Source organism: Protopterus annectens, chromosome 2.part0, assembly GCF_019279795.1.
Source record: "Protopterus annectens isolate FY-2018-M chromosome 2.part0, PAN1.0, whole genome shotgun sequence".
NCBI lineage: Eukaryota > Metazoa > Chordata > Ceratodontiformes > Protopteridae > Protopterus > Protopterus annectens.
The window spans coordinates 1,682,733,325-1,682,746,507 of record NC_056728.1 but is presented as its reverse complement, the minus strand read 5'-3'; the positions used below and the strand labels follow the sequence as shown (position 1 = coordinate 1,682,746,507).

The window sequence follows — 13,183 nt, the reverse complement described above, 5'->3', positions numbered from 1 at the left end:
TCCATTATGAATGAAATGTGAAGGAGTAATGGGTATGTTAAGAGTGATTGGTTTAATACAACCATTGAATGTTATACCCTAGGAGTGTTGTCAAAAGTGGTAGATGTGAATTTTTAGTGAGAAGTCATTTCAGCTGTATGGCATGCAAAGTTTGGAGGGAAAAATAATAAAAAGAGCAGATTATAAAAAACAAAACAAAACTGGATTATGGTGCTAGCCCCAGAAATAGATGATATGAGGATAGCTTTGCCAATTAATATGATATGCTACCAAATCTTTGAAATGTTAATTTTTTTTTGCAAGGAAATGTTTGCAGAGATGCTTTAATATTCAAAAAAGATTAAGAAAGACATTCCAAAATATCAACCTTCAGTGTTTGACATGTGATGAAGTGGGCTTTGGGATCATGGGAACATAGTGCAGGTGACAGGTGTCTCATCAGAGAGTATGAGGGTGATCAATGGTATCTCAAAGTACTCATTGCTGAGACATCTTTTCTCCAGAATTTACCTTTCTTATCAACAGATCATGAACCAAGATCTTTACATAACAAAGTCTGTAGAGAATTGTAAACTATGAGCTATTGTCAAGTTCCCCTCTGATGACCAATCCCTTTAGCAAGCAAGCAAGAACCTAAACTCATGAATACATGATATACTAAAAAAGGCTTAAATTAAATGCTAAAAAGTGCAATACTGTCACATTTGGTAGACATCCCTTCCTCCAATGTACAACATAGATAATGCACCACTCCAAAATGAGAATGTTGTTAGAGACTTTGACACTTGAATTGATAATGTTCTTCTTTGATCACCATGTAACAGCAGAAGTTAGAAGGTCCTTTTACTCAGCACAGCTAATTGCCAAAGAAATATCATGCAGAATTAAAGCAGTCATTATTCCCATATATCCAGCATTGCTTAAGCAGATTATTGAATACAATGCCTCTTTTGGCAAGTACTTCACTCAACATATCATACAACTAGAAAGACCCCCAGCGGTTCCTAATTAAGAAGATCACTGGTTTAAAAACCCTAAGCTACTATAAAATACTAGAAGCACTGTCCCTTTATTTAGTATTTATAAACTCCTGAGGGGAGATGTTTATCTTGCCTTCCATGCTATTAGGGATCCAGTGGTCTTTGATTTGTTAACTCCACTATGCAAACAGTCCCATGGATACAAGAGCTAGGGATCTAAATCTTCACCAGCAGATACACGACAAACAATGTAGAGATTGGTTCATAATGCAATGTCTTATCCACCTGGAAAAGACTCCCCTTGCATATTAATCAGTGTGAGACATTATCTTACTTCAAATGTGTAGTGGATGATTGGATGGATATTCTCAAATTCACCATGGGCTTGACTGGCCTAGTGGAGGGGAAGCCTAAGCATGGCTACTGGCAAGGTGTAAATGATTACAAGACTCAATTGCTTTTAATTTTTCTATAGTCCTATTATCTTATGTTCTAGTTTCCCACTCTCTGCAGGTGACCATCAGTTGCCACCAGCTCCTCTTTTTAATCACTGGGTCTACCAGACACCACCTTAGAGCCTCCCCAAGCTTAATCCAAGTCTGGGGCTGGTGAGAGATTGAGGATGCTGGTGCAGCATCATACTGCTGTCATGGTATGTGCTCTAACCTCCTCTCACACCATGGCAGGCTTACAGACTCTGTAACTGCTGCCTACATGAGGTGCATGCTTGCTTCTGCACACGTACAACCTTCTAACCAAGCTGTATACCACTTGCAATGTGGAGTTCTCCTGGCTGCTAATGATGATATTGCAGCAAGCCTAGGCAGTCTCCATCCCCCAAGGATGGGTGAACCAGAATCAACCACTTTCTTCCATTCTTCCCTCTATCTGGTCTCTCCAGCACCTGTGGTGCTAGTTGAACCCAGATCATCTGGGGCACAATAAGGGCTTTATTCTTCTGTTTCATGGGGCTGAACTTGGTCATGTTCTAGTCTGACTAATTTTAAGGGAGATTTAATTTAGCTGGTGGCAGGATTGTTAGAATAAACTATAAAACTACAAAGGAATTGATGCTACTAGGCAATGTAAAACAATAAAAATGTGCAAAGGATGAGAGGCTATATTATTTTTATTGATGGCCATAGCCAGCAAGGGGCCATTTAGTAGTGCAATGAGTGGAACTGTCATTTCAGACCAATAGATTCTCTTAATTCTCGGCTAGGCATTCCACATTTGCTGTTGATAGACGTTGATTATCCGCTGTACATTATATCCTTGAGATTCCATCCAACATTTGCATAAAAACTAAGCTGCCATTCATTACACTATTCCTGCAGTTATGTTTCATCTTCTGCATATTCACCCTGTTATAGGTTTTTTTAACACCAGTAGCCACGGTGGTGCAGCGGTTAGCATTGTTGCATCACAACAAGAGGTTCTCCTGTTTGATTCTTGGCTGGAGCGCCTTCTGTGTGGAGTCTGTATGTCTTCCCCACAGTCAAGTGACATTAAAGACATGCTGGTAGGTGTGTGAGTGAATGGGTGTGCCTTCCTTGAAGGTTAGGCATTGGGCTGGCACCTCGGCACTGTAAAAATCCACTGCCAATCAATAGCGTACCGGAGTTCCTCTGTGGTGACCCCTAACTGGGAAAAGCCAAAAGACATTACTATTGAATTATCACTTAAGACATAGGCAAACATACATTTATGTAAAAGAAAACAAACCATGTTAACATACTTCTAATTGCAGACATTATGTATCACATATTTTTGTATAACTATCATCAATCCAACATTATATAAATTGCTCATTTCCTGCATTCCCTTAAATATCACCCCTACTCCAAAACATTATTCTATATGTATTTTTCCCAAAATTTCTTTTTTTCTCTTTGTAATTCACTTCTACTCTTTTCTAAATACCCCATGTCCAGTTATTTTATCTCTGTTACAATATTCAGTACTTCAAATACAGTTGTTTCAAACTTTGATTTCCATTTTTAGTAAATGCTTTTTGGCAGCCAGAATTAAACTTAGCAAAGCCTTACTATGTCTAGGTAATTCAGATCGTGTATCACAGCTCAAAAATCCTTTCCTTAGTTACATCCATTTGCTAACCCAATATTTCTGACAGAGTACTCTGTAGGGAATTTTTGCAATCCGCCAACTCATTACATGCCGAAAGCATATATTTCCAGTTCCCCATCACATCTCCAACATTTGACATCTATCTACCTACCTGAATAAAAAAACATCTTTGGAGTCTGCTTGGGGTGAAAATACCTATGCAAACTCTTCCAGGAGAAAATCCTAAATCTTCCAGACTCTGTTGCATACTTGGGAGCCATACATATGTTCTCCCATTGTTTTCTTGTGAATTACTTATCCGGTCTCTCTTCCCAATAATTTCTAACCTTCTCTGATTGATTCCTAATGTTATTGTGCAATATTTTATATGCCCTACTAATTATCCCCTTTTTAACAGCAACTTCTCTTCTAGATTTGACTAAAAGCTCTATCAGATCATGTCTTTCACTTAGGATTCCCCTATCCCTTTTTCTTTGCCTATACTTTGATATCAATCTCTGCTAGGGATGGTAGTCTCTAGCCTGCAGTCCAAATGTCTTCTTGGCCTGTTTCCATTCCATTACCTTCCTCCTCAGTTATTTGCTCTTAGTACCTTGGTTTATTTGACATTTTTCTCCAGTAAATTCCAACCTCTCTTACCTATTCTCTGTACCTCTAATTGTAGCCACCCCTATTAGCAAAATTTCCTTACTCCATTTTTGTGATGGCTTAGATCTTAGAATACTTTCTGCTATTTTTATGAATATATTCTGTATGGTTGTTGTTATTCTCCTTAGTGGGATTTTGGGTGCAGATCCTTATCTCCTCATTTCTTGAACCCCCACCCACCCATTTCACCATCATCCCTTTCTACTTTGAATTAAAGGTTTCTGCTTGTGCTATGTATATTAACCTTAACTGTGTAGCTCTAAAATATCCCTGCAAATCAGGTAATCCTAAACTACCTTATTCTGTTGGAAGGATCACATTATCCCACTTGACCCTTGCTTTCTTCTCCTCCCAGATATATTCCTTCAATTCTTTATTAATAATTGTCCACAACTTCCCCTGTGGTTTAATAAAATATGCCTAATCTGTACATAAAACAGAAGGGCCTAAAACCGTTTTTCACTGCTTGTATCTTGCTATCCATATCCATAAACAAGAGCTTCCAGTTTCTCAATGTTTTGTATTATCTTTTGATTAGTCTCTTCCAACATGTCATTAGCTGCAAAAACAGAATCATTTTTAATTCAAACTCCTAAATACTTAATTTTATTGTGTCCCCATAAATATGGGTATTGCTGGACCAGTTTGTGTGTGGGTACATAGTTTTCAGCTATAGCCTTTGTTTTATCTTCATTAATTTTATATTGCAAAAACACTCAAAACTGTCTCAAGATGTTCCATAACAATGAGATGTCTATTTCTAGTTTTATCAGGTATAAAATAATATTGTTTCCAAATAAAAAAAACTTTTTTCATTACCATGCTAATTATATCCACAAATGTATGAGTCCCTTATTTTCTTTGCCAGTAGCTTTAAACATAAAACAAATAACAAAAGGGGAAAGAGGAACCCTGCCTGGGTCCTCTGTTCAGACACAACTTATCAGAGAAGAACCCTCCCACTTTATTTTTTGTCTCCTATATCCTCCTAATTATCCTCATTATTGTATCAGGGAATCAAACTGCTTCCATTGCTCTGCTCATAAAAGCCCATCTTGCTATATTGAATGCTTTCTCTGCATCAAGACCCACCAACAACAACAGTATTTTCTTATGCTCTGCTTCTCTCTGGAGCAAGAATGTTCTATTAATGGTGTCAAATGTTTGCCTCCCTCCCCAAAATGATAATGATCCATATCTATCAATTTTGGCATCACCTCTGTGATTCTTTTACTTTTACAGACACAAACACTTTATAATCTTGGTTTTAAATTACCAACAGGCCTATATGAAGCTGGGTCTGAATGAGTCTTTACCATCTCTAAATAAAACAGACACCACAGCTTTCTTCCAGGGTGTTGGTGTTTCCCCTCCTTTTTAAAATAATGTTAAATAAAACCTTCCAGATCTTTACCACTTTCTTCCCTCCTAATTTTCAAATGTCCACAGGAATACCATCTATTCCTGGAGACTTCCCTGTAGATTGATTGTATGTCACCATTTTTATCTCATCCCCACCTATGTTAATGTTAATTGTTGATCCTCATCTACCTTTAACATTGGCATACATATGTCTTCCATAAATATTTCCATTTGTGCTCTTTCTTGATTTCCATATTTCTCTGTTTTATACAAATTCTCATAACATTTCTGAAACATCTCTAATACCTTTATAAGATCTCTGGTTTATTTTCTTGTTATAGACACCTTAAATTTGGCAACAATTTATTTCTATTTCCTGTTACCTAATTTGTTGTGCTAAAAATGTTGTGCTCTGGAGTTATTATCAAAACAGTTGATTAACAGCAGTCTTTTTAAACTTTTCAGATACTGTCTTGTTTTCTCTTTAGCACTCTGATGTTGTGCCTCTTCTTGTTCTGTGAGAATCCCACATTTTGTAATACTTTAACCTTTTTCAGCCTTCTAAATAATTCATTTTGCTTCTTAACCTCATCTATTTTTCTTTTATTTCTACTCTGTTTTTAAACTTCAGTTTCATTTTATCCCACTTGCTAGCTATAACAACTGAAGAAATTTCTATCTTTTCTAATAATGCTTGAATAATTTCCAGTACCCATTCCTTATATTCCCCTCTTTTTAAAAGGTAGGCGCAGAAGCACCAGTGTCTCATTTTTAATTCATTACCCAGCATTTGTATCATAGTTTTCACTGATGCATGATCTGAAGTAGTTATTGGATGTCTGTCAAAGATTTCAATTAAATTCACACATTCCCATGAAATGCAGTCTAGTCTAGCCCAGTTATTGTACCTTGGGGAATATGTATTGTCTCTGAGTTCTTACTACTAAATTCATGTCATCCATATCAAATATTTTCATAAATTTCTTCAGATATCTACCATCTTTTGCTATATTTTCTCTTCTAGATATCTCAGAGACATCCTTACTGTTACAAATCAAATTCCAGTGTCCACCTATAAGTAATATTACCTGCTAAAAGCTGATTATTTCTCTCAAAATTTCCTTAAACTCCATAATAACAGTTTTTGATGGAGTATAAATATATGCCAGCATAATCCTACTCCCTTGCTAGTAGTCTCTTACTGCCACAAATCTACTTTTATAATATTTTTTCCACTTTTATCACTACTGGAGCTCCTCTAGCAATAAGTATAAGTACTCCCCTTTTCCTTTGCTTGTGACACTCTCCTGAATATCCATCCTATTACCCCTTGTTTATCAAATTCACATGAATACGTCTTCTCAAATCTGTCTCCTCTGCCATTGCTATTTGCACTCTATATTTCTTAATATAATTCAATACTCTTACCTCTTTGTCTATACCTGTGATCCCATTCATGTTCCAAAATGGGTCTATATTACATCACCGAACACTTAAAAAAGTGAATGGTGATTAATCGACCCTATGTAAGTGAAAGCTTACAATGTCGAACTGTCAGAACAACGATTTTTTTTCCAAGGTCGAAAATGGCAAAATAATGAAGCGGCCAAGCGAATTCTTTTCCAGGGAAAGAATTTGCTTAAAAGCCGCTTCGATATTTTGCCTTTTCAGTCTTTTATGTTCGACCAAGATGCATTAGAAAGATTACATCTTTGGTCTTCTAATAGGAACCCTCCAAAATAATATGTACAGTTTAGCCATTATAGTAAGACATTATTATTCCCACCTATTATATATGGCATCTGTTTTAAATTTTATTTCCAGCTTTTGTGTACTAATGTTTGGCAGGTTGATCTCTTATACAGTTGTTTCTTGTATTTTAAATTTGAACTGATACCACATTTTACAAAACTTTTTGTTTTAATGTAAACCCTCAAAAAATAACCTATTAACTTAACATAAACACATAAAACTATGTACATCTTCAAATAATGAAGTTTAACCCTCCTGATAGGAACAATTGTGCCAACTCTACAGCTGCAGCCTCAGGAATTAACATAAAATTAAAGCTATCCATGCTAAGGCATATGTTACAGCATGTGCTTCTACTTACATTAATTGTTGTCTGTTCTTGTCCTATCTTGGGGGGGCCACACACACACATGTCAAAAACAGACTATGCTTTCAGAAAACATTAACTTTTAGCCTTAAAAATGTTCTGGCTTTTTTGCATGCCCCTGAAGTCAGCTTGTCTTCATGGAAACGTAAGAACTGAATGTATAGCTGCTTTCAGCTGCAGAGTTCTCAACTCACACTAAATATTTATTTAAGGAAAACTATTCATTACATTCAGTGTTCTCTTATTTAATTGCTTACACAAAAAGGTGTTATTAGATTAAGCCAAGGGCCTTAATCTAAGCATCATTCACTTATGCAAACGTAAGAGAAAACATATCAACACTACTTGTCATAATCAGTGAACATTTACACCCCATACCCCACTTCAACAGTCCAAGATTTCAACATATTAACATTAACATGTTTTTGGCCAGCATGTCTTCTCTTTTTACATTGTGATGCCTACACTTCTTAAAACTAAAAAATAAGGAAAAAAGGCACTTGTTAACTTTAGTATCTCTATCACTTACCACAATAACTGAAAATGCTTTACTATATAACATACAGTTTATATTATACATTTTTATACAAATGCTGTTAAAAACAAAATTATTTTACTTACCATTACATTTTAATGCCCTTCCAAACATTAATGACATGAAGTAGGGTATACAATTTTCAGTCCTGCGCAAGTTTAGAAAAGTCAGTAAAAATCCACTCTTTCCACTTTTCTTTGTAAAGCCATATTTCACAACTGTGATTGATGCTTTATAATCTCACATTTATTCACTAATTTCATTGTTGCTGGTCTTCTTCCTGTTCATCCCCTTCTCCCAGCCACAGACTTTGGTTCAAGTCCAAGGTACTCGTGATTCTTCTAGTTAAATTCTCTGCTTTTTTTTCTGTTTTTTAAGCATTTTCCTTTGAAACATTGGAAAAGGTTTCGCAGGGAAAGTCTTTCTATGAGCTTTAATATCAGAAGAACAAAAAGCAGAGTCTCATTCTGTTTGATGGCTCACTTTTTATTGGACAAACTTTTGTATTTTCCCCTTAGTCTGTTCTGCATCAAAAAATGACTTTGATCCTCCAAGAAAAAATATTCTGAAGACAGCTGTATAGAGTTTGAATCTCACACTTACCTCTCAACATTCCTTGATTGCTAGAATAAAATTGCTTTTCTTCTGTCTGATTTACAGATAATAATAATTTTCTATACACACTTTGCTGTCTCAAATTTTTTAATATGTTGCTCTTATACCACAATTTTGTCAGGATTAACTTTTTCTGCTGGTATGATAACATCCTTTCTAATACAGGTCTTGGCTGTTTTCTCATGGCTAGGTTTGGGACATTCACATGATGTGCTTTTCAGTTAACAAGCCCTGACCATATTTGATTTATATGCCTTGTACCAAAAGTGGAGCTTGAAAGTCTTTTTGCTCAACAGCTGCAGGATTCATCCCAGACATTGTTTTCTCTTCACCTTATCTAATTTATTTTCTTTCAGGTTCTTTAAGTTTCTTCTTTGCTGGCATTCAGGCAGTGAGCTTACTAGCCAGTAAGTGAATGTACTAAAACTGGCTGAATTACTAGCCCTTATCTCTCATTTTTTTCACACTGGGAGAGCTGAAATTAAGCTGTTGATCAGTGTGCGGCCATCTTTGAAGTCCCACCCTGTTATAGATGTTAACATCATCTACAAAAATGCCTACTACAACCTTTGTGCATTTTAAGTTAGGTAACTAAGGGGTTCTCCTCCAATGCTCACCACTATATTCCCTCGCACACCAGGAACTACCCTTTCCCTGTTGTAGATGCTATTTACTATCAACCTCTATGAGCTTCTTTGCAGACAGCTTTTTTGTCCAGTCTTCTACTCTGTCATGCACTTAAAGGCTGTGTTAATCATTTTTGTGATATCAAATCAAACATATTATGTAAGTATAGAAACTATAGTACTACAGTTTCATCTTTACATTCTACCTTTAGTCACCAAGCCAGCATTGTCTGACATGAACTATTCTGTGTGAAATCATACCACCTAGGTTCCTGAAATCCACTGGTTTCCATGCACTGCACATATCTTTCTGTCTGAAGGAATTCCATAAGTTTCTTACAGAGAATAAAGTAGTCCATAGTTTCTTGTCTCTCTGTTCTGCTTCACTGTTGTGAAATGAACCATCCTCTGACTTCCTCCAATCTGTGAGTACCACCCTTCTCCCCTTAGTTTGTGAAATAATTTTGCATATTGTTTTCTTACTTCCTTCTCTCTTTGAATGCGGAAGAGAGGTGAAGAAGGGAGTACAGGCAGAATGGAGTGGGTGGAGAAAAGTGTCAGGAGTGATTTGTGACAGACGGGTACCAGTCAGAGTGAAAGGGAAGGTCTACAAGAGGGTAGTGAGTCCAGCTATGTTATATGGGTTGGAGGCAGTGGCATTGACAAAAAGTCAGGAGTTAGAGCTGGATGTGGCAGAGTTAAAGATGTTAAGATTTGCACTGGATGTGACTAGGGTAGACAGGATTAGGAATAAGTATATTAGATGGTCAGCCCAGGTTGGATGGTTTGGTGACAAAGCCAGAGAGGCAAGATTGTGTTGGTTTGGACATTTGCTGAGGAGGGATGCTGGGTATATTGGGAAAAGGATGCTAAGAATGGAGCTGCCAGGTATGAGGAAAAGCGGAAGGCCCAAGATAAGGTTTATAGATGTGGTGAGAGAGAGGACATGCAGGTGGTTGGTGTGACAGAGCAAGATGCAGAGGACAGGAAGAAATGGAAACAGATGATTTGCTGTGGTGACCCCTAATGGAACAGCCGAAAGAAAAAAAGAAGTTTTCTTACTTCCTTCTACTCTTCCTGTGTTGAGAACCCAATCTGATCTCCACAGTTTATACACCTTTCATTTTGAAATGTTTTTTTTCCTTATATTTTATCTCTGAAAGGTTTCTGATGGACTCCACAACCAGAACTTTCTTGGTGTCTGGTATATATATCTCCTTATAATTCTCATTATGAAAACCTTTATGGTGTCACCCCAAAGCCAAAATCATTTCTGTATCGTTTATTAAGATTTATTGCTCCTCTCATGTTCATCTACATATTAATATACATATAAAATGTTTAGCCCATTTACAACAATTGTCACATTTTGACAGATTTTGTAAAGAGTCCACTTCTTTAATCCCATGATGAGAATTTGCTAAATTGTCTACATAATACAGGTTTTCATTTTGCTGGAATGTCACATATTACTAGTTACACTTTATAGTTCCACAGCAGTAGGCTTAGAGCTTTGCAGATTTGTTTTAGGCAAGTCATTAATTGAAAGCCAATGCCTTTTTAGTAGGTACAACTTGAACGTCATACATTATGTTAAACAATCCTCTTCTTACCTCACCTCTCTTCAGAGCAGATTTTCGGATTATAACATCTGGTTTGAAGTTCGGGTAGGGAACAAAGTCTATCCTTTGTGTACTATTTGGTTTGTGATATCCTCTTTCAAACTAAAAAGAAAACAAATGTATATTATTACAATGAAAAAATGGTCCTAATATCCAATAATACACTGTTCATGTTCAAACCAGGTTACACTATTGATTCATGCTTGAAACTGTGACATAGGTTCATCGCTTAGTACTAGGCTAATTGCCCTTGTGAGACATTTTAAGCCTAGCCAGTTATCCCTTGTGAGACTCAAACCCTGCACCTTGTGTTTGTAAGGCAAACACCTTAACCATTAAGCCACCCTCCCACATAATAGTATTAAGCTAATACTGTGAATACAATAAGAAGTAAATTTGTCTACTATACTTTTCTATGTACACATGGAAAAATTACCTTACACATTCAATTTTTGAACAATGACTTTATAATTTCTCGTACATTGTGTGAGCAAACTAATATAGCATAAAAGAAAAGTGATTCTTGAGGTTTTGGTTGTTGCTTAAACACTATACAAATGTCTTCACCAGACTTTTTAAAGTTAGCTATGAACATGTAATTAGATAATTAATAAGTCATTCACTGTAAAATTATTTCTGGTCATCAAAGCTCATGCCTACAGGTCTGCTACTTCAGTTCTGACTGACTGAATATCCAATCAATGAAAGGGAAATGTCATAGATATTTTACAGCTCCACAAACAAGAAACATCATCTGCAAATAAAATGTTACAATTTGTGCATATTCAGAAACTACCTATGAACGTATTCTTTGTGTTAAAAACTGCCATTATCACACAGTATTATTATTTTTGTTTTAAAGTTGCTCAGGTTTGTTTGCCATAAAAAATAAAATGGTTGTTTTTTTTTTTTTTTTTTTTTTGTTAATACTGAAATGGACACACACTGTAACATCATATTTTGTGTTATATGGTCATTTTTTTTTTTATTTTTTATTTTACATTTGAGTGCCAAGGTGGTACACTGATTACATCTGACCGCTTGCAGGTATTTCTTGGATGAAATAATTCACAAAGAAGAAGAAAAAGGCAGAACAGTAAGGCAAAAAGCTGTACATATCAAAAATAGAACAGAAAGTAAAAATATATAGCAAACAGTACAGTAGCAATTAACAGAGTTAGCAAGAAGTATGACTGGAGTGCCAATTTTACTGTTCACGCTATTATATTTCAGGTTTATGTTATGGTGGAAATGCTGTGAGGTAATGAGCATCAGAGCAGAAGCTGTTGGAGGGAGTTAGGAAGTGTAAGCAGTTGAAAAGGTAATGCTACAGGTTGAGAGGCCCTTATGTGATATGGCATATTGTGTGTTTGATTTGTTGTGGGGAAATTTTTTTAAGTTTAGCTCTGAAGGTGGAGAAAAGGACTGTAATTTCTTTAGGTATTTGGGGAGGGATTCCCATATTTTACGAGCAATAGGAATGTGAAAGAGTTGTTGGTTCAGTGTAGAATGGTTTGTAAGGGATTGGAGTGGGAAGGATACTTGGGAGAAGAGTCTGAGGTTGCAGTGAATGTGTGCATGTAGGTGTATGTGTGTGTGTTTTGTACACAATTTTGCAGCTAGCGGTGGAAATGAGTTATGCTGGATAAATTTGAAGATGAGAGAGCCTAGACCTAGCAGGTCTATTCTGTGCTGTACTTGGAGCCATTTGGCTTTTTTGAGGGAGTGGCAGTGATGCTCATTAGAGGGTGAGTCAGGGATGAAGTGATAGATTTTGTTTTCAATTTTGTAGTGTGAAGGAGTTTTTCTTAGAAGCTGTGGCTGTTATGATAGTCCATATTCAAACTGGGGCAGAAGGACTTCTTTGCCTATTGCTGCCCTGAGAGGTTTGGATAGGTAAGGTGAGATTTTCCTGGCCTAGAAGAGAAGTGAGTTAACTTTAGCCCTCGACGTTTTGACATGTGTATTGAATGTTACTGACTGGTCTAGCCACAGCCAAATATATTAGAAGAGTTGTTTGTTTCTACTGGTGTGCCATGAAAGGCAGTGATACTGAGTGCCTTTGGTGACTTTTTAAGTTTTTGATGGAGCCAAATAGCATTGTTTTTGCTTTTGTATGATTAAGTGCTAGTATGTGATAAATGAGGGCATTTAGGTCTTTTTGTAGTTGTGTTTCAATTATAGTGTGGTTGCTGCTGGACCTAAAGAGTAGCATGTCATCAGTGTGGCAGATGACATTTAGAATAGGAAGGTCATGATGTAGTTTGTTAATGAAAATACAGAAGAGAAGACAAGCTAGGGTAGAAAGCTGGGGTACCCACAATGAAAGAGGTGTGGGCTGAGACAAGGAACAACCTAATTTAACTGTGAAGAATCTATTTGACAAGAAGCCTGGGAACCAGGTGAGCAATGCATTACTAATGCCAGTGCTCTGAAGAGAGAGAAGGAGTTGATGGTTGATAAGGTCAAAGTCTTTTTTGAGGTCAATGAATATTGTTTCTGTAAAGTTACCTTTGTCCACGTTGAGGAGAATGTCACCAGTTAGTCCCAAAACACCATCATTGTACTATGACCTGTTTGGAATCCAT

General features: G+C 36.5%; 1 protein-coding gene across 1 annotated transcript in view; it reads right to left on the bottom strand.

Annotated features, from left to right (window-relative positions):
- The window catches only part of CFAP107 (cilia and flagella associated protein 107), a 333,829-nt gene that overhangs the window by 221,194 nt on the left and 99,452 nt on the right, over positions 1-13,183 (bottom strand). Inside the window, exon 2 of the mRNA XM_044061730.1 lies at positions 10,587-10,697. Coding sequence (XP_043917665.1) covers positions 10,587-10,697 — 111 coding nt within the window. The remainder of the gene's footprint in view (positions 1-10,586; positions 10,698-13,183) is intronic.